This window comes from Mesoplodon mirus (genome assembly GCF_964341445.2).
Source record: "Mesoplodon mirus genome assembly, contig: HAP1_SCAFFOLD_2373, whole genome shotgun sequence".
NCBI classification, from domain to species: Eukaryota; Metazoa; Chordata; class Mammalia; order Artiodactyla; family Ziphiidae; genus Mesoplodon; species Mesoplodon mirus.
This window is the reverse complement of record NW_028294282.1, coordinates 7,157-29,506: the sequence shown is the minus strand read 5'-3', so window position 1 is coordinate 29,506 and position 22,350 is coordinate 7,157. Positions and strand designations below refer to the sequence as shown.

At 47.2% G+C, this 22,350-nt stretch overlaps 1 protein-coding gene across 1 annotated transcript; it reads left to right on the top strand.

The window, feature by feature from the left end:
- Positions 1–11,302: 11,302 nt before the first annotated feature.
- Positions 11,303–19,676, top strand: LOC309798244 (ferritin heavy chain-like; the record flags this gene model as incomplete). Its single annotated transcript, XM_082646489.1, has 2 exons — positions 11,303–11,499; positions 18,818–19,676. 2 exons carry the CDS (start codon positions 11,303–11,305, stop codon positions 19,479–19,481), a joined length of 861 nt encoding a protein of 286 aa, XP_082502615.1. The 3' UTR covers positions 19,482–19,676.
- Positions 19,677–22,350: the final 2,674 nt, after the last annotated feature.

The following is a 22,350-nucleotide window of genomic DNA, read 5'->3' as shown; positions in this document are numbered from 1 at the left end:
AATGGACTATTACTCAGCCATAAAAAAGAATGAAAGAATGCCATTTGCAGCAACACGGATGGACCTAGCGATTATCATACTAAGTGAAGTTAAGTCAGACAGAGAAAGACAAATGTCATATGATATCACTTATATGTGGAACCTAAAATATGATACAAATGAACTTATTTACAAAACAAAAACAGACTCACAGACATAGAAAACAAACTTATGGTTACCAAAGGTGAAGGGGGGAGGCGGTATAAATTAGGAGTTTGGGATTCGCAGATACAAGCTACTCTACACAAAACAGATAAACAACAACGTCCTCCTGTACAGCACAGGGAACTATATTCCATATCTTGTAATAAACAATAAGAAAAAAGAATATGAAAAAGAATACATATGTATAACTGAATCACTCTGCTGTACACCACAAACATATTGTCAATCAACTAAATTTTTTAAAAACCATCAAACCCATTGGGTTGCTGAGATTAAATGAGTTAATGTTTTCTAAATACTTACAACAGTGCCTGGCACATATAGGACATATATTATTTGTAAGCCACCATTTATCATCATTACCATCATTATCACTCACTTACTGCTAAGTTCATTTGTGGTGTTTATGACTTGTTGATGAAAGGATTTCACCTTTATACTTTGCCACTAGGGGTCTCTCTTGCCTTTCGACCACCTGTGTCATTCTGCATATCAAGAAGGAGAAATCCTTCCCAGCTGCTTGGCTGCCACTTGCTGCCAGGCTTCAGGAGGGTAGATGGCTGTTTTCAGTGCCCCAAGCTCAGGCCCAAGTCTGGAGGTGAGTTTTGCCGTGACAGCCCTCTGTGGTAATTCCCCATTTGTCTCAACCAGCCTCCCCTTTAAATCGGCCCCTAGAACAACTGTTCTGCTTATTCTTCCCCGACGCAGGTGGCCTGAGCCTCCCTCCTCTTTCCATCCTGAACTACAGTCCACTCCTCAGAGGTGGCAAAGACTGAAAGGATGAAAAGCTAATCCTGATCCCACCCATCTTCTGGAGGTTTGGACCTGAAAAGGACAGGAATGGGTGGATTGGAAGGGGAGAATGGCCAACAGGGCTACTGATAACATAACGAAAATTTAGGTCACCACGCACTGGATTGAGCACAGAGGTTCTCAAGCTTTGCCGCACCTTAGAGCCACCTGGGAGTTTGTAGAGCTCTCGATGCCCAGGCCACCTCCAGGACCAATTACATCAGTCTCAGGGGCAGGACCAAGACATCCCAGGTATTGAAAGCCAGTGCAAGCACCTTGCTACTCAAAATGTGGTCCCTGGACCTGCAGGTCAGTGTCATCTGACACTTTGTTAGAAATGCAAAATCCCAAGCTCTACCTCAGACCTACTGAATCAGAACCTGCATTTTAACAGGACCCCAGGTGATGAATAATAGGCACATTGAATTTTGCGTAGCATTCTTCAGCATCCTATTTGTTAAACGTGGTGGCTGCACCTTGGAATCGCCTGGGACGCTGGAAAATAACACTGATGCCTCGATTTAACCAACTCACTCAGCCATACCCTCATGTGAGTACCGGACCAAGCACAAGAAAAACATACCAAGCACAATAAAAACCCAAACAACAATGATGGAACCAACAATTATCGATCACACACACATATTTACATACTAGCTTTTGCGCAATGCGCTGTTTTGTCACAAACTGGTGATTTTAGAGTACGGGTTGGCACACTACAGTCTGCAAGCCAAATCTGGTCCCCAAGGGTTTTGATAAACAAAGTTTTACTGGAACCCTGCCGCACCCAATCAATTACCTATTGTCTGTGGCTGCATACGTTGCAACAAAGACCCTGGGGCCGGCAAAGCCTAAAACGTTTCAGGAAATCTTTGCCAAGCCATGTTTTACAGTAATTTGCCACAAGCCCTGAAGTCATCTCAAGCCAGCAAATATTTTAAACTTTTCACCTGTCTTTATGCAGCTCTTTGTCTTTTCCCGTTTCCTTCCATTTTCTTGTCACTTTCAGTGAATATTCTAGAATGGCTTGGATGTTTATAAGATTTTATACACATCCCTAACCCTCACACGCCCCGGAATTGTAGTTGTCACCTTCCAGACTGACATCTTTGCGTATTTCACAAAGTCAACCTGTCAACTTTCTTTGTGTCTACAGCTTCCTGGGCTCCACATGTGGCTTTGTTAATTAAGGGCCAGCAGTCATCTCTCTCCTGGGAGCATCAGAGTGGGACTAGCCATTTTGATTCTCCATAATCACATAGTCATCACACAAGCTGTTTAAAGTGTACTCATTTTTAAGTTACTGCAATCTATTCCAATCATTTTTCTTACTGTGAGTCATTTAAGTTTCATTAATATGCAAAGCGGCTGCCTTGCCTGAGGAGGAATAGACTCCTTCCCTTTAATCTGTATTTTAACGTTTATTTTTTGGTAACATTACTTTTGGTTTACAACATGTTATATCTGATATTCACTAGGCCACATGCAACAAGGAGATCTAGTCTCTTTTTTTTCTGTGCGCTAATTCCCTGGGCATGATTTTCTTTCTCCCCAAAGTTTAATTTTTCTATAAAGTTGATGGAGAAGTAAAAGTTCCACCTTAAAATATTTTTTAGAACCGTAATCCAAGAAATAAACCTAAAATAAAACATCCTAGGAGGGAGCATTCATGCAGCTTTGGAATTTCTTTTTAGCCAAATGGCCCAATTAAAAGAGCCAAGAATTTTTAGCCAAATTCTTTCAACAAATTATCCTGGATTCTTTGAAGTTTTCTGCGCTATGCTTGGCACTAGGAATATAATATGACTCGGGCACAGTTCCTGCTCACAAGCGTGGTGGAAAAGATGGACACACAGAGAGGTACCACCAATCTATCTGAGGAAGAGCTAAACGAGGAGGCTTACAAGGTGCCCTGTGAGTGCAGGAGAGGAAAGGGGTCTAAATCTTACCTGGGTCCTAGGCAACATCCGCTGTGGAGGTAACGCTGAGTCTTCAAAGAGGAACTGGAGTTCTACAAGTGGAGAATAGTGGAAAGGGTACTTTAGCTATGTTCATTTACTGCAGAGGAGCCAACAGAGTGGGAAAGGTTACAAATTCAGGAGTGGACTGGGATACACTTAGTGAAAGAAGACCCAGAGGAGACAGGGGAGAGGCGGTGGATTTACGCGACACAGGAGGTGGGAGACATTTTTCCCCTTTAAGGAACTCTACCAAAACTCCTCTCTCAAAAGGAATCACTGGCTTACTAATTCACGTTACCATTAGTCTCTTTTCAGCACTTGCTCTGCTTGATCATTCCGTAGTTCTTAACAGTGCCCTTCTTTTCTTACCTTCCTTGTCCTTTCGTGGTTTACCTAAGGTTTATCGAGAGAGAACTATATAAAGCTAACCATCCTCCTGCATTCTGCTGTTGGCCTCTTCAACCCCTGTTCAATATATATTTCCCCTCCAATTCAGCCACATCCATGGGCCAGTCATATTCTCTCTCTCTCTCTCTCTCTCTCTGCCCCCACTCCCAGGTGCTTCCCTTGACTATGACATTTGCACAGCCATCTGTGAAACATCTCCTTCTGGATGTCACCAGAAAACTCAGTTTCCACAAGTCCCCAAATGAACTCACTGCCCCTTCACTAAACTCCCCCTAGATTTGACACACCTTCTGGGAGTCTCACAAGTAAAACATTTCAGAGTTGACCCTAGACGTCTGGTCTTACTCAGTCTGAACATCTCTTTCCTCTCCATTAGCTCTTCTCTTACCTGACACCCCACCCTCTCTTTCAGGCTCTAATCTTCTACGATCTAACAATTTCCATAATCTCTGTATTTGTCAGGGTTCTTGGTGGCAAATCACAAAATGGGATGCTGGCTAATCAAAACAGAAAAGGCATTTTTAGAAGGATGTCTGGAATATTACTCTGCCATTAAAAAGAATGAAATAATGCCATTTGCAGCATCATGGATGCAACTAGAGAATGTCATACTAAGTGAAGTAAGTCAGAAAGAGAAAGACAAATACCATATGATATCACTTATATGTGGAATCTAAAGTAGGACACAAATGAACCTATCTATGAAACAGAAAGAGAATCACGGATGTAGAAAACAGACTGGTGGTTGCCAAGGGGGAGGCGGTGGGGAAGGGATAGAGTGGGAGGCTGGGGTTGGCAGATGTAAGCTTTTATATATAGGATGGATAAACAACAAGGTCCTACTGCATAGCACAGAGACCTATATTCAATATCCTATAATAAACCATAATGGAAAAGAATGTAAAAAAAAGGAAATATATATATATATATGTATAGCTGAATCACTTGGCTGTACAGCAGAAATTAACACAGCACTGTAAATCAACTACACTTCACTAAAAAAAAAATTTTATATATATATATATATAATATATATATATATATATATATATATATATAATAAAATAAAAAGGAAACATGGTGCTTGCTAACCAGAGGGGAGGTCAATACTTGTCCCATTCTTGTTTGGCCTCTGCCTGTGGCAGTTCAGTACACTACGTGCTCTGTGCTGCCACGGTTATTATAAGAGGAGACCAAAGGCTGGCCTATGGAAGAGGAGAAAGTGGACTAGCAGCGGAAGGAGAAAAGTGGGCACCGAGGCCAGGAGATGAAGACCGGAGAGAACCAGAAGCAGCGGGCTTTGGACAGAAGCTGGGCGAGCAGTCATCACTGCAGCCTCGGGGAAAAGGAAGGGACAGAGACCGACCTTTTCTGACTCCTACAACTGACTTGTTCTTAGTAATAACAATGACGGCGGTGATGGGAGGATTTGAGGGCATTCATTTTATATATCCAGGGTCTGTGCTTTTAGCTTCTCTCCGTTGCTCTTCACCAGAGACTGCATTTTCTTTCTTTTGGTTTGGCTGTCTGGGCTTGTAGTTCCGCCCAGAGGGACTGCTTCTGATCACCTGTCACCTATTCCAGGGGGGACCCAGGATAAACTCCGTGGTAACGGCTGAATGCGACGATAGGGAGGATCACGGCTATCTTCTTTGTCAAGTCACGTGAACTCTTGGGGGTTGACTAACCAGGCAGAGTTACTCTGGAGCAACTACGGAAAACAAAGAGTGTGTCTCCACTCTCTGGGTCCACACCCCGGGTTTTGGAACACAAGCCCATTCAAGAAGGAACTCCACAATTCTGGCATATTCAGGGCAAAATCATTTTTAAGCTGTTCCACTGACTTTGTGAACCACTGCCACCCTCCTTGGAAGCCAACCAACAGCAGTATAAGCTGAGCAGTTGACGGCATAGGTTTTGGCATCACGCACACCTAAGGTAGACTGTGTCTCAGCTACTAAGTTCTGTTGCGTGGTATATTCCTCCAGGCATACATGTCAATACCTCATGGAGCATCCTGTGAAGAATCCACACTCACAGGAGCATCTGAGGGCAATGCAGACTTTCTTAAGATTCCACAGTGGAGATCAAGAAGGAATTTATAACATGCTACCCAAAGTAATCAACTTTAATATCTCTGACATTTATCTTCTCCCAAATCCCTTCTTAGCCTTCTTTGATACAATGATTTTCTCTCTGTCCTTCCTCCATACAGTGCCCAGCGTCATTGGCTCCATTCTTGTCATCCTCACCCCTACTTATTTTCTCTTCCATCTTGCTACGCAGCGTCCCCCCCAGACCTCTGGCTCAGCAACATAAAAAGCTCTCCAGTTAACAGGACCTTTTGAGAAGGCAACTGGGATTACATGGTATTGGTTGCAAGAAGCAGAGGGAATTATTTCTTATGTCTCACGTTTGTGTAAAGGACCTTTCCTTAACTGGTATTTCTTTCTGTGTTTCCACTTCATTCCTGGAGAAAGAAACACATGGGAGCAACACAGCTAGCTCCTCTCTGCTCCCTTGTCCATTGCTCTTCAGGGATGAAAGAGTAACTTTTCTAATCAGAGACAGTAGGAAAAGGAACACAGTAGGTCTGTGTGGCAGCCCTGGAGGGGTGCCACTCGGATCCCCCTTCCAGAAAGAACTTGACAGTGAGTTGCAACAAGTGAAGTTAGGTGACAGCCTCCAGAGTTTGAAAGCCATGTTCTTCTTCTTGGGCAGCCCCAACCAATGACTGAACATAGCAGGAGTGCCGAGGCCTGGCATTTCAGCCCAAAGTGGTACCCCTTTAATAGACAGTGCTTGCTGTGGAGCTCCCCAATGGGTTGGCAGACGTTTTGTCAAATGTGCATTGAGATCTCAGGCTCTCCTGCCCAATTGTGCTTTCTCCTTCTTTTATCTTTCAAAACTTTACCTCTCAATAAATTTTTTGCACTCCTGTGTCTCAGAGTCTGCCTCTCAGAAGACCCAACTAACACAGTGTGGCTCTTTAGCTTTACCCCTTCTGTCCGTCTGTCTGTCTGTCTGTCTGTCTGTCTCTCTCTCTCTGTCCCCCGCCACCCCAAAGATTCACCCTCTCTCACAAACTCCCTGTGATAAGTTCCCCAGGAATGATTTCCCCCTGCAAGTGGGAGGCTGCGTTCTCAGACATGCTGTCAGGAAGGGAGGTTCTGGGGGACTCATTATGGCCATATGTTCCGTTTCATTGTACAATTCAATCTTAGAGTGACAAAGCTGATATTTTTCTCTCTTATCTATTTGATTCTTGTGTCTTATGTCTCAACTGGTTTTTGGCTCAAGAGGGAAACCGAGCTGATTTATTTATTCCCTTGACTCAATCCAGCATCAATAGAAAAAACAATTCTTACCTGTAATTTGCAATACTTGTCATTAACACAACATTGTAAATCAACTGTACTTCGATTAAAAAATAATAATAATAGAAAAAATGTCAGTGGGCAATTGTGGGCCACATTTGAGGTGTTGGTTTAGTTAATCCAAGTAAGTAGTAGTTTATCTACTAAACAATTATTTGAGACCTACTATGTGTTCCAAACTGTTGAGAGGGGAGGGGGGAATAAAATGCTGTGAAGCCCTCACAAAAGTACACTCTCGTTGGAAATAAGCATATAGAAAGAGTAATGGCTATTCGTTCAATTGACCAAGGGAAACTAGGTTGGGAGAAGGGGGTCAAACACCTTTCCCTAAAACTAGTTTCAGTCCAACAAGGAAAGGCAATCCAAATCTCTTCTTTACCTTGACAATGAGCTATTGATCTTTCCCACTGAAAAAGGATGGAAAACCGCCTCCACATACAGAAATGTCATCTATAAGTCAGAAGTACAGTATTGAAATCAAGGGTAACATAAAAGGCCATAAACAAAACGAAAAGACAACTCACAGATAGGGAGAAAAGATTTGAAAATGAAATAACCGACATGGGATTAATCTCCAAAATTTATAAACAGCCCATGCAGCTCAATGTCAAAAAAAACAAACAACCTAATAGAAAAATGGGCACAAGACCTAGACATTTCTTCAAAGAAACATACAGATGGCCAAAAAGCACATGAAAAGATGCTCAACATCACTAATTATTAGAGAAATGCAAATCAAAACTACAAAGAGGTATCACCTCACACCAGTCAGAATGGCCATCATCAAAAAGTGTACAAACAATAAATGCTCAAGAGGGTATGGAGAAAAGAGAACCCTCCTACACTGTTGGTGGGAATGTAAATTGGTACAACCATTATGGAAAACAGTATGGAGGTTCCCTAAGAAACGAAATAGAGAACTACCATAGGATCCAGCAATCCCACGCTGGGCATACATCCAGAGAAAACCATAATTTGAAAAGATATATGCATCCCAATGTTGACTGTAGCATTATTTACAATAGCCAAGACATGGAAGAAAGCTAAATGTCCATCGACAGAGGAATGGATAAAGAAGATGTGGTACACGTGTACAATGGAATATTACTCAGCCATAAAATAGAATGAAATAATGCCATTTGCAGCAACATGGATGGACCTAGAGGCTGTCATACTGAGAGAAGTCAGTCAGACAGAGAAAGACAAATATCATATGATACCGCTTATATGTGGAACCTAAAAAAAAATGGTACAAATAACTTATTTACAAAAGAGAAACAGAGTCACAGATGTAGAAAACAAACCTATGGTTACCAGCAGGGAGGGATAAATTGAGAGACTGGCATTGACATATACACACTACTATATATACAACAGATAACTAATAAGGGTCTACTGTATAGCACAGGGAACTCTATTCAATACTGTGTAATGACCTATACAGGAAAAGAATCTTTAAAAAGAAAAGGATGTATGTGCAACTGATTCACTTTGCTGTACACCTGAAACTAACACAACATTGTAAATCAAATCAAATCAAATCAAATCAAGGAACATGTGCCATGGGAAAAAAACAAAAAATCCCACACACATTTCTCTTATAGTTCTGTAGCTCCGAAGTCTAACACAGGTCTCACTGGGCTAAAATTAAGGTGGATTCAGGACTTAATTCCTTCCGGAAGCTCCAGGGTAAAATCTGTTTCTTTGCCTTTTCCAGCTTCTAGAGGCTTCCAACATTCCTTGGCTTGTATCCCTCTTCCTCAGTCTTCAAAGTCAGCAATGCCCATCTCTATCACTATTCTTCCACAGTTACATCTTCCTCTGACTATTAACTGGGAAAATCTCTCCTCTTTTACGAACCCATGTGAATAGATTTTGCCCACCCACGTAATCCATGACAATCTCCCCATTTCAAAGCTCTTAATTTCATCACACAGACAAATTCCCTTTTGTCATGTAAAGTAATATACTCACAGATTCCAGGGATTAGGGTGTAAATATCTTTGGGGGGACATTATTCTGCCTACCACATGCTACTTTTTTTTCCCTGTTTTAATTGAAATATAGTTGATATACAATATTACCTAAGTTGCAGGTGTACAATGTAGTGATTCACAGTTTTTAAAGGTTATGCTCCATTTATAGTTGTTATAGAATATTGGCTATATTCCATGTGTTTTACAATATATCCCTGTAGCTTATTTTATATATAATAGGTTGTGCCTCTTTTTTTTTTTTTTTGCGGTACACGGGCCTCTCACTGTTGTGGCCTCTCCCGTTGCGGAGCACAGGCAACAGACGCGCAGGCTCAGCGGCCATGGCTCACGGGCCCAACCGCTCCGCGGCATGTGGGATCTTCCCAGACCGGGGCACGAACCCGTGTCCCCCGCATCGGCAGGCGGACTCTCAACCACTGCGCCACCAGGGAAGCCCTGGCTTTATTTCTTTACAGAATAAGTACAGTCTGTTTCTTTTATAAAGTAACTTGCGGTGGAGATGGTAGACAGGCCCTTGAAAAGATGCTCAACATCGCTAATCATCAGGAAAATGCAAATCAAAACCACAATGAGCTATCACCTCACGCCTGTCAGAATGGCTGTCGTCAAAAAGCACAGAAATGACAAATGTTGGAGAGGGTGTGGACAAAAGGGAACCTTTAAGCTTCGGATTGCCTAGGCACCCACTTCAAAGACAGCTATCTTGAATAAACACACTGCCTGCTACAGGACTAGAGGAAGGGCCAGGCGGCCCCGCCCCAGAAGCTTCCTTTGTTTCGCAGATCTCTGGTCGACTTAGACAACTCACCATTTGACCACTTGTTTTTCCCTTCCTGAGTTTTAATTCCCACCCTTATGTTTTAAATTCGCCAACAAAGAGTGAGCCTGTGAAACCCTAGGCGCCCCATCCTAGACTCCACTAAAGACAGAACCCCAGGCCCACTACCTTTCTGCCGCAACCTCGCTGGGTAGCCCCAGGTGTACCATGTATCCTTCAGGATTTGTGAGTAATAACCCTTGGTTTTCTTTTTTGTTTTTCCAAAGTTCCCTGATGGTTGTTGCCATCATAAGAACCACAAGGGCGGGTCCAATCACAACACTGGCTCTGAAAGGGGAAATGTCTGTGAGGGCCCACCTCAGGCCCAGGTGAGTGCCCCTAGGCTTTTCTAGCCAATAGATCACTATTGGTAGGTTGAGACCAGCACAAAACAATTGGCCTTGTTGGCAGGATCGCACGACTGCCTGTGCAGTTAATCAAGAGGAATACCCGTTAGCTGCGACTGGCTTACGAGCTGACCAACACAGGTGGGGAACACCACCTGGGAACGGAACACCGCTTGCCGCAGGTCTGCCATGCTGCTACGTGCTTTTGCGTATTGCCTCTGTCGTGTGTTGCCTGCGGTATCCATGCCAAAATGTCACTGCTGCCATAATAATTCAATGAGCTCCCCAGAGCAGCCGTGATCAAGGCCATACGGTCTAATGAGACAGGCAGACCACTAATTAAAAAGGCCTTAATTGACCATTGATGTACACGAGGGTCCTCCATGCCTCCTGCTGTGCAAAAGTGGCATGATCCAATGGCTTTGTCATTTCCATCACCACAGTGACCCAAATGACTCCCTGAATTTCCAGCCCTGAATAGGCCCCATCTGACCCTAAGTCCAGAGAATTCTTTTTACAAGGCGCCCCCCTAACTACAGGGCAGCCCTACTACATTTCGAGGGGATTCCTGAAACCATCCATCAGGCAACTGGAGGGCACTGACATGGCTGCCAGACACAGAGGAGATTGCTGCCCAGATGCCCCAATACGTCACACTCAAGGCCCTCCATCACCACTGCTCCAGAAAGGTCTCCCTCGAACAAATTTCCCTCAATGGAAAGGGTTCCCCACTCCCTTCCTAATAAACCTCTGGTTTAATTGTGTCCCTTATGGGAATACACAGGCAAAACCTCTACTGGGAGTTAGGAAAACCTGGGGTTCCTGGCTACTTAACCTCAGGACAGCCACTCTCTAAACTCCAGGCCCCGAAACTCACATTCTCCCAGCTACGGCCCTCTTCCGCCATCCATCCTCTAGCCCCAAGCCCGTCCCCGCTACCCCCTCTGCCCCCTTCCCTAACCTCCAGGACTGGCAGCCACTTAAGCTCCGACCCTAGGAAATCAGCCGCTCCCAGGGGCTTGTCCCACCACCTGGGAACAATTACCCCTGTACCACTCTGGTGGCCCATTAGGACAATAAAAATGCACAGTCCTTTTTGGCCCTACTAGACATGGGGACCCAAGTCACTGTCAGTCTAGGCAATCCCTCTGTATCCCCTTTTACCTACAGGGCATTGCTGGTAAGACAATCAAAGCTTCACAAACCTATTCGCATATCACGACTGGGACCCTTCCCCTCAAATGGCTTCCTCTGGTGGTGGCCCCCCAGCTCGTTCTTTCCTATTATAGGCATGGAGGTACTGACACAACACCGTGCCACATGGAATAAGCCCAAGTTCTTGGCCTTCCTGGTGGGACTCTCCAAATGGACGCCAGGGACTCTTCCTCCCCTGGTCAAGATGGTCAACATTCCCCAGCAGCGACTTAAACAGGCCACTGAAGGCCTACGCCCTGTCAATAAAGATATGCTTGAGACTGGAGTCATGAAGCCACCATCTCCCCGTTCAGTAGCCCCATCTGGCCAGTACTTAAGCCAGCCAGCAACCAAAGGCACCTCACCGTTGACCATCAAAACCTCAGTGGCTCAGGTTCCCCAGTAAGGCTCCAATTCCTAATAATATAGAACTGACTGAGGATGTACAGTCGGCCCAAGGAGCGTCCTCTGTGTTCACTGACCTACTAACATGTTCTAGTCTGTTCCCAGCTTGGAGGAATCCCAGGCTCCATTTGCTTTCACTTTTGAAGGGGGCAGATTATACATTTACGTGCTTCCCAGTGGGATACTGAAACGGCCCTGCAACCACACACAACCTCTGCCACCAGGACTTAAGCACCTTAAGCCTCTTGGGCTCTTTTAGGAACTGAGCCCCTAGCCAGCCCGCACCTGGTATCACTCTGAACACAAGTTCCTCAAGTGCCCTGGGTTAGAGATGCCTCTTAAGAGAAAAGCTCAGCACGGCCACTGATGCCTCCTTGCTCACAGGGAAACGGTTCCTTCAGGGGAGGGCTAAAGCTGAGGTCAAAGGCCTTTCCACGTGACAGGAGGATGTGCTTTCCCCCATGCTCAGCCCCTTGCCGGAGAGCCTCGAGAAGGGACAGCCCCCACCCCCACCCCACCCCGCTTTCTCCTCCTGTGGCTACTTGGGGAGCCCCTTGGGACCAACTGTCTGAAATGGACAGGGAGTTAGCGCTCTTCTCCAAGGGCGCTGCCGTCACTGCATGCCACGCAGCTCGCTGGAGGGCTGCGTCATCCACCCGGCCTCGGGCACCTTTCTGCTCGAGGGGGACACTCCTGGCTCAGCCCAACTGGCAGAACCTGTAGCTGTTCAGCCCTTAAGGAGGCCACCAAAAAGGGCCTTTCACAGACTCCTGGGCTGTTGCTAACAGCCTTGCAGTTTGCTCTGGCCAATGGCTAAGGGACACTTTTCTCATACGAGGCAAGGCCATCTGGGGCTCCAAGGTACGCAAGGAACTAGGAGAATCCCCACCCCCTCTCATCAATTCTCACGTTTCTGCTCACGCTAACCGCTCCACACCTGAGGCCACTTTTAGGAATACTGCGGTCAGACCCCCTCACTCAGCCCTCCACTCTCGGCCCCGTAGATGCCTCAGGGTACCGACCCTTCTCCCCAGCTGTGAAAGGGACCCGCACAACCTCGGGTCATCGGGGAATTCGTGCCTTAACAACTCGTGCTCGTGCGAGGGGACGCCCCCCTCCTCGGCGGCAGCCAAGGTGGTGATAGATGAGCGCGTTCTCTGCACCCAAGCCAAACAACGGGGACCCGCTCCCCCGGGGAGACCGACCGTACTCCCGCTCTGCTGGGGCTTCCAGATAACCCATCACCGTCACGGATACTTGACACGAGGCTTCTCTTGGTGAACTCCACCCACAATTCCTCCCCAAAACAGGTAATCTCTTTCCTTACTACCCTCACTGCTGTTCCCTTCAGATCGCCAACCATTGCTGACTCTGACCAGGGCGCCCACTTTACCTCTCAGGAGATTCAACAGTGGGCTCTCTCACCCAGCATTCTTCCAAACTTCCACCTAGGTTCCCACCCCAGGTGGCTGGCCTCATCAAGCATCTTAATGACCTTCTTAAAGAGACACTACTTAAATGATTTTCAAGCAAGTGGTTCTCGAAATGGAGGGAACTCTTGCCGCAGGCCCTCATCTTGCTTAATTCTCACCCCCTGAGCCTTTATACCCCTCATACCAATTAGTACACAATTATCACACACCCTCCAAAATGCCACTTCGGGTCATTTCTGGCAGGTCTCGAGCTTTCACACTCTAGCACGATGCCCTTTAAATTTTGACCTCTGACTCCACTTCCCTGTGCTGCTATAAATTTCTTTTTAATCATCTGACCATCTGTTTCCCTCTGATATAGCCCGACCGAGGGCAGAGAGTCCAATATGGTCCCCTCACCACTGAATGCCCCACAGGCCACAAGCCCACCAAGTCAGTGCGAGATCATCTCTTTGGAGATCCTGCCAACGGTGACGACTCTCCAAAAGCAGCCACCTCCACACCGGCCACTCTCACCAAATACAGTGGCTACAAGAGTTGCCTAATGAAACTGAATGCCCCACCTAACTTAGAGGAAGTACCAGCCATCGCCCCGGGACCAACCAGTGGCGCACTTTGGGGGTCTGAAAGAGGGAAAGGAACTCTGCTTGGTGGACACAGGCCACATTGGGGGATGAGAACATGCCGAGCAAGCTACGAGTCGTGGCCTGACCCCACGCCAGACAAGGCAACCCTGTACTTTCCCCCACCAAGCAACCGCGCTCAGCCATTAAGCAATACACACAGATAGCTCATCCAGAAGGACCCTGACCCAAGCTCCTTCAAACGTCAGCGCTCCATCTGGTGACGGCTATTCTTATTGCTTTGTACCGCCTGGGTGATAGGGTTGCTGGTAGAGCCCTTGGGCCTAGCCCTCACCCAGATATACTGCTGTAAAAACACTGCTCCGGCCCACAGTAGCACCACAGGGTGGAAAAGCAGGGAATGCTGGCGAGCCCTGTTGGAAGGGCTCAGGCTAGTGTGCCACTGAGTCTGAGCGGCAAAGGGATCGCATCCCTTTATAGGCAAGGGGCCCCTGGAAGCAGTGTCTAAATGACACTTGCCCAATTTCAACATCAAACAGTGCTACAAGCTAACTGGCCCTATGATGGCTCGTACATAAAACCCACCTGGGTACAGGGACTGTGCTCCCAGGATTTGTCCACTGATTGCCCTCACGGGTTGAGCCCAGGAATGCCTAAGTAGCATCCATAAGATCTCCCGTAGCCTGGGATATAAATGTGCCCAGAATCGTTATGTGCTTGGATGAGCTCCTCCTCCGGGACGCAAAGGACAGCAACCCACTCTGTTGCTAAATGTGCCCCTGATGACCCCAGAGAGCTCTTAACAATTTGTTCCACTAGCAGCAGGCGTCAGATGTGCAGCTCGGTCCTCGGGGAAGCCTCTAAGTTATATCAGGTTAGCCTATGCCCAGCCCATGATCAATACCCCAACTGCATAGCCACGTGCGAGCATGCACCCGCCCCTGGGTGGCCACCACTCCAGAGGACCTCACCTCTGAGTGAGACAGACTCACTGCTGGAGAGGATACCATTCCAGACAATACCACCCCAGCCCAAGAGTTCACCACTGGAGATGCCTATGTGTCCTATACCAGAGATGACACCCCTGGGCCTTGGCACGAGTTGGAGACCTAGCTGCTCACCCAGGTGGCCCGACTTCCCAGTTTATACTGCGGAACGCTGCCATGCAGATTCAGACTTTCCAGAAACAGTGGAATAAACGCATTGCCCCGATGGCATCGGGGGACAACCTACTATGATATGATTTTGCAGAACTTGCTAGCTCCTTGCCGGCTGACCCTACCCTATACCAAGAGGCTCGTCAGACTGTGAGTTTGTCCCCTGCCGACAGCAGGACAGCACTGTATTGTATTTCCCCACAGAAGAAGGCCACGGTGTGCGCTCCAAACCAGACAGCTCTCCGCCTACAAATGACTGAAGGCTGTTAACGTCCTCACCACTAACTCGGATGCTTCAGCATCACAGGGGCGACTGTCCTGTAAGCAGCTGACTAAGGATTTTTTTCTATTTTATTTTTTTCCTGTAATGCAAGTGCCTGACCTTAAGCTTCGGATTGCCTAGGCACCCACATCAAAGACAGCTACCTTGAATAAACACACTGCCAGCTACAGGACTAGAGGAAGAGCCAGGCGGCCCCGCCCCAGAAGCTTCCTTTGTTTCGGAGATCTCTGGTCCACTTAGGGAACTGACCATCTGACCACTTGTTTTTCCCTTCTGGCATTTTCATTCCCGCTCATGTTTTAAATTCACCAATAAAGACTGAACCTGGGAAACCCCAGGCATCCCATGCTAGACCCCAATATAGGACCCCAGGCCTACACACGTACTCTCGTTTTACCCATGACCTCGCTGTGTGGCTCCACGCGTGCCATGTGTCCTCCAGGACCTGTGAGTCATAAACCATGTTTTTTTTTCAAAGTTCCCTGGTGGTTGTCACTGAACTGCATCTTGCAATCATAATACGAACCGCAAGGTGGTGGTGGTGGTGGGGGCGGGTCCAATCACAATACTGGCTCCCAAAGGGGAAATGTCTGTGAGGGCTGCCTCAAGCAGTATGGCCCAGGTGAGGGCCCCAGGCATTTCTGGACAATAGCATCACTACTGAGAGGCTGAGCCCACCCCCAAGACTTGTGTTGTTTACCTTCCTCCTGTAGTGGTTCTTCCTCACCCCTCCTTGGGTCAAACGGAGCATCTGAGAAGCAGTCAGTAATCACAGGACCACAGCTAGACTAGAAGGCTCCACAAGGGAGTCACAGTCTCTGGCCTCATGGGACAGAGGAATCATTAAAACTCCTTCGGGATTAAGAAGTACAACTGAGGTATTGGATTTTTGAACAACACGTGCTCAATCACAAAGTAACGGTCAGGAAAGCACTGAGGACCAGTGATGATCCCCACTGCTCTTTGCGCTCGTTTCTATAAGAAATGGGTCTGAGTCCACTGCTGGCCACTAAATGCACAACATGGGTGGTTTTCTGACCTCTCAGCCCTACCCCTCCTTGCTCCCCCCCCAGATTAAAAAATCAGGTGTGAAGCATTAGGGTCCACATTGGAGAAGTGTGGTTTAGTTACCCCAAAGAGGTACACAGAACCAGTAAGCAATTTTGGCGGATTTACGTGCATCACACTGTGGAGAGAGGGAGACGGGTGGTGATCTTCATAAGACCTCACAAAGTACACTCTGGTTGCAAAGAAGCATACACACGTGTCAATGGTTATGTGGAGAATCGACCAAGGGACAGGAGTTTGGGAGAGAGGTGCTCACTAATTCTCTAGAAAACTGATTGTAGTCTATGTGGAAAGGCAACCCAGGTCTCTGTTCTAACCCTAGGATGAAATATTGATGACCCCCATTGAAAGAGGATGAGAGATCACAAACTGAAGAGGAAATGTCACCTATCCATAAGACCAGCAGAATGTAAATCACGAACAACCCAGCTGGAGGGGTTGGCCAGGAGGCACAGGACAGGAGTGATGCCCAGCTTCAACGCCCTCGTCCCGGCCGTGCTCAGGGGCTTGGCGGCCTGCTGAGGAAAAGTTTTGTTCCCTCTCAAACTGTGGTCCTTCATAAATTTTAAAAAATTTACTTAAGCTTCTTTCCTAGTAGAAGCTGAGCAAGAAGAGACTGTCCTGTATGGCTGGGTACGGGAAAGCTGGCCTCGCTGAAGGTCAGGACTGTGCCGAGAAGGGGGGCAGGGGGGTAACTGAGCTGCTACAGAATCAGAAAGCCGTCTGTCTGCACCTCTTTGTTCTCTCATTATGTAAACCTGGGAGAGGCCTCAAGAAACCACATGACACAGTGTCCTGTGTATACCCCATTTTATTGACTGAGGTCACTAGGGGTGTAGCTGAGAGTCAGATCTGACTTTACTCCAGTTTCCACATCGTCTTGCACAAGAAGTTTATATCGCAGACTTCAGTTTCCTCGTGCGGGAGATGATAAAAACAATCCTCCCTCACGGAATGGCGAGGATTAGTGAGAAGGCAGGGAATCACCGGGTCTGGTGAGGACTCATCAAATCTTTCACTGGGACTGGCGCCCTGGTCCCCTTGGTTAACTGGTGCTCACTGCGGCCAGGCTCCCGAACCCTGGCCTTCATGGAGAGCACTGCCAGGCAACCCTGCCCCAGGGACTCCAGAGGCTGCGTCTGGGAGCTGAAGCCATCTTCCACCCCCACAGATGTCTCAAACTGGTTGTTCCAGGCCTTTCTGAGCCCACTGTTGTTGCTCCTTTCTCTCTCTCTCCTCTTTTCCAAAGGCGAGGAACTGCTCAGCAAATGAGGTGCTAAGCGCCCGGCGTGCTGTGTGGTGGAGGAGACACACACAGGTCTGGGACTCCCTCCAGTCTACAGCCCTCACACTCCAACACGGAAGGCTAACTGGGACAATCCCTGGACCATCTCCCGAGCTCCGCTGCCAGCTCTGGACCAGTATCCTCCTCTTCGGGGGAGCTGCCCCACACAAACACATCCTCCAGTTCTGTGGTTCCGGGGGCGCCCCCATTCCTACGTGACCCACATCTCGCTCACCACAGCTGATTGGTTCAGGGGTCAGCCAGTCCCAGTCCCACCCCTTATGCCTCCTGTTGTCGGCTTAAGGCCGGGCACCTGAGGACCAGCCTGGGTTTGTTCCCCAGCACTGAGGGAAATGGAAAAACTTACTCCTTGTGCTTCATGGGTCTTTGAGGGATTTTTCATTCCACTCTCCAGGAGGGAAAAAGGGAGCAGGACTGATATATATTATTGGTGAATTTAGCAAAAGAAATAAGAGCATGATGATTCGGCTCTATCTAGACTGTTTAACTTTGGGATCTGCATTTGCACCAAGAGGAAATGCTATAAGCTTACAACGGCTTATAACCTGTAGTCATCCAGAACTTCCTTTGGGGAACTAGTCAGGGTAGGCTAACTTCTGTCACAAATATCCCAAGTCTTGCTGGCCTAAGACAGTACATCTTTATTTTTTGTTCTGACCAAGATCCAGTGCACAGTGGTGGTGCAGGCGATGGGGTGATAGTCTCCTTATGTCATTCTAAGGCTCAGGAAGGGAACCCATACGAGAGCAGGTTTCAGATAACCGCAGACCCGCTCAGCAGAAGAGGAAGAAACAAAACAGAACGACACAATCTATTACAGAAGAGATACACGAAAGTCTTCTAATGTCAGAAGATGCCAAGCTTATTGGCACTTGGGATGCTCCCTATCTTACCTACAAGCTCCACACCATGTACCCCAAATAGAAAAGACTCCCTAACTGACACACTGAGCCCCTCCATTCAGAGGAGAAGACTCTTATGAAATGGGCGTCCCAACTGTAGATCAGATCCATGCTAGTTACCTTGGCTGATCACATGACTCCTTTACTCCCAGATACGAATGGACACATGTTTGCCAGATATTTGAGGAGAGTCAAAGAGAAGATCATGATGAACAAACAGAACTATTTCTGGAGAAAAAAACAACTATAATACAGGAAACGGAAGAGAACAGTACCAAAAATTACAAATTCATATTCTCAGAATTTTAAGGAAGACACTGGGTTTATAAAATGAGAACAGGGTGCTACAAGAGGGTGCAATTAGAGAACAAGAGAAAGTCCTTGGAAACAAGTATTTTTGCAAAGTTAAAAACTTAATAGATACCAGGTGCGCAGGTCAAAGTCACCCTGTCTCACCCAGGCTGTGAGGGAACGTGGGTGCAGCGTTTCTGCCCCGCCCACCCCACGCGACCACTTCCGGTAACAGAACCGCAAGCCCACCGCCTACCTCCCGTAACGGACCCCATTTCCGGTCTGTCCCAGAGCGGCCGCCCTCTTCGACCACACGGGAGAGCTCCGAGGCAGCGACCGCAGGCCCCGCGGCTTCGCCTTCACCTTGGCCTTCACGCCCGCCACGATGCCCGAGCCGTCCACCATGGAGCAAGCACCGCCCTCGCAGGGGCGCCAGAACTACCACCCCGACTGCGAGGCCGCCGTCAACAGCCATGTCACCCTGGAGTTCCACGCCTCCATGTTCTGCCTGGACGTGGCCTTTTACCTCCGCCGCGATGGCGACGTGGCCGTCAGGTACTTCACCTGGTTCTTTGTGTACCGCTCCGGCGACCACAGCTCGCGGGTCTGGAACCTGATATGCCTGCAGAACAACCGCAGGGGCCGCCTCGACTTCCACGACATCGGGAACCCAGTCAGTGACAACTGGAAGAGCGGCCTCAAGGCCATGAAGTGCGCCTTGTTCTTGGAGAAGTGCGTGTACCAGAGCCTGCTCCACCTGTACCAGCTGGCCACCTACAGGAGCGACCACCGCCTGTGCCACTTCCTGGCAACTCACTACCTCAGCCAGCAGGTGGCGTTCATCAGAGAGCTGGAGGGTCATGTCACCACCCTGAGCATGATGGAGGCCCCGGATGTTGACCTGGCAGGGTCCCTCTTTGACAATCTCACCCTGGGCGACAGCGACAAGAACTGAGCCTGGACTGGACTTCCCCAGAGCCACGGGGTGACCAGAGCCCTGGTCACCGTGCCTGCCATGCAGACGGCAATACTGCCCTTGCAGAGAAGTTCGCTTAAGTTTTTGGTTTTTTGTTTTTTTTTTTTTTTTGCAACAAGTGCAGGACTCTCTTTTCCTGGACTTTACGTTATCACTTAAGTTTTTTTCTTCCACTTTTTCCGTTTCTTCCAATAAAGTTATTTGGTTCCTAAAGAAATAAAGGTCTCTCCTTGGTTCCTGTGTGCAAATCGCTCACTTTGTAAAACAGGTATCCAGGAGGCTCTCCACCCACCCATGCCACACCCACATGCAGCTCAGGATCTCCACAGAGGGAGGGAGAAGGCATTCCATGGGGCCCTGGAAAGTGCAAAATCCATCTTCCCCTTATAAACAATGTGGGTATATGGGGGGTGGTGAGGTGAGGCCCTGCTGAATGCGGGTGCCTGTGAATAGCAGGAGTATAAAAACACGGTATAAAAATCACAGTAGCGTTGCTTCTGGAGGAATGGGATGGGACAGGGATTAAAGTAAAGGGTCCTTCAACTTTACCTGAAAACTCTGAGTTCACTAAAATATGTAAATGTTAGTGTTTGTTGATTCTGGGAAGCAAGATGGAGACCCCAGAAGCCAGCTTGGCAGGGTCCCTCTTTCACAAGCTCACCCTGAGCAACAGTGATAATGGTAACTGAGCCTCAGGCTGGCCTGCACACAAACATAGGGGTGACTCCCTAGTCACCATGCTGGACATGCAGACTGCCCTTACAACACGTGCACATGTAGGTGTTTCTACTGTACTCTTTCTTCCATTAAGGTAACATGGTACCCCAAACCCCAAATTACCTCAATAGAAGGACTGAAAAATATAAGGTCCAGGCTGAAGGTCAATTTGTGATATTGAATATCAAGTAGAATATAGCTCTCTGAAGGTGAAGCCAAGTTACTCTGACTCTGGCTGCTTTGAAGAATGTAGAGGATGAGGACAGTTGAAGCTGAAAGACCAGTTAAGAGATCACTGTAGCAGCCCAGAGAGACAATGGGGGCTTGAACTGCAGTGTTGGTGCAGGAAATGAAGAGATGCAGACAGATTTCAGATGAACTGGATGAGTCTACAGGATCTGCTTTATGGACCAGAGGTGAGGAACGGGAAATGACGAAAATAATCTAGGCTCAAGTTTGGATTTGAACACCCTGGCTGATGGTCGTGCTATTTATTAATCTGGGGGTGTCTGCAGGGAGACTCGAGGGGCTGGGAAGGCGTGTCATGTAAAATCTGAGATGCCTATTAGATACCCAAGAGGAACTGTCATGCAGGTAGCCAGAAAAACGAATCTGGAGCTCAGGGGGATGTCAGGTTTGGAAAAATACATGTGGGACATATTAGCCTATACAATATACATAGATGGGTTGAGGTCATGGAGTAGATAAGCTCACCAGAAAGGAAGTAGAGAGATCATGGCACAGGCGGCCCCAAACCCAGAGCAGCCAACACTCAGAGGATGGGATGAGACACTGGAACACCTAGAGAGCTGCTGGTCCCACTCAGACCACTGCCTCATTCCAGACCGTGGCCACCTGTGTCTGCTCAGAGTTTCTCTCAAAATCAGCCTGTTCTTACTCTCAGTGTGGTCTCTGCTTTCTCCCTTCTCGATGTGGAGAGGCGTGAGCCTATTACCTTGTCTTCTTGACTATAGGCAGAAAGACAATTATTTCCCAGTAAAAGGATTTCCCAAGGAAACGACAGACCTGCTTTTCTATGTTTGGTTTGGTTTTGTCTTTTCTATTCCCATTTTGAAACTCTTCCCCTCTCTCAGTCCATTCTCTATTTGAGCTGATGAAATCTCTTCCCATGTAAACCCTAAGGTTGTCTAGGTCTGAGAAAAAATACTCAAAACATTTACTGAAATATGAACAAGTTTAGCTAAGGAGTCATTTTTTTCTACATTTCCCTATAACGGTGCTTCAATACTTTCTTAAAAATGAGGATTATGGTCCTTTGAGTTTACTTTCCAGAAAATGGTGTTGAATGGTATTTCCCCCTTTACTCTTTTTAGTCAAATTTGTTTTTTCTCACTCTTTCTCTGTCTGCTTTGAAGTCCCTGCTCTCTCTCATACAGTCTCTCTCTCTCTCTCTCTATGTGTGTGTGTGTGTGTGTATATATATATATATATATATATATATACACACACACACACACATACATATGTATATACTGTTCTCCTCTAGGTATCAGGAAGCACTGGCTGAGCAGCTGTTTGTGAGTGTTTACAACTATAAATTGACTGAAGATCCTTCTTACTCTCCTGTTTTGGAGAAGCAGTTCGCTGTCTTGGATCCTTCACCACAGGTTGACTGGATTCAAATCCCAGTTGAGCCACTTCCTAAATTGGGGGAACTTGGGCATGTTATTTCACTTCTCTGCACCTCAGTTTCCTCATATGTAAAACAGGGATAATAAAAGTGTCAACCCCGTTGGAGAAAATATTTGCAAATGATGCGACTGACAAGGGCTTAATATTCAAAATATACAAACAGCTCATACAAGTCAATAACAACAACAACAAAAAAACAACCCTATCAAAAAATGGGCAGAAGACATTTCTCCAAAGAAGACATACAGATGGCCAAGAAGCACAGGAAAAGATGGTCAACATCACTAATTCTGAGAGAAATGCAAATCAAAAGTACAATGAGGTATCACCTCCCACCAGTTAGAATGGGCATCATCAGAAAATCTACAAACAACAAATGCTGGAGAGAGTTTGGAGAAAAGGGAACACTCCTACACTGTTGGTGGGAATGTAAATTGATGCAGCCACTGTGGAGAACAGTCTGTAGGTTTCTTAAACA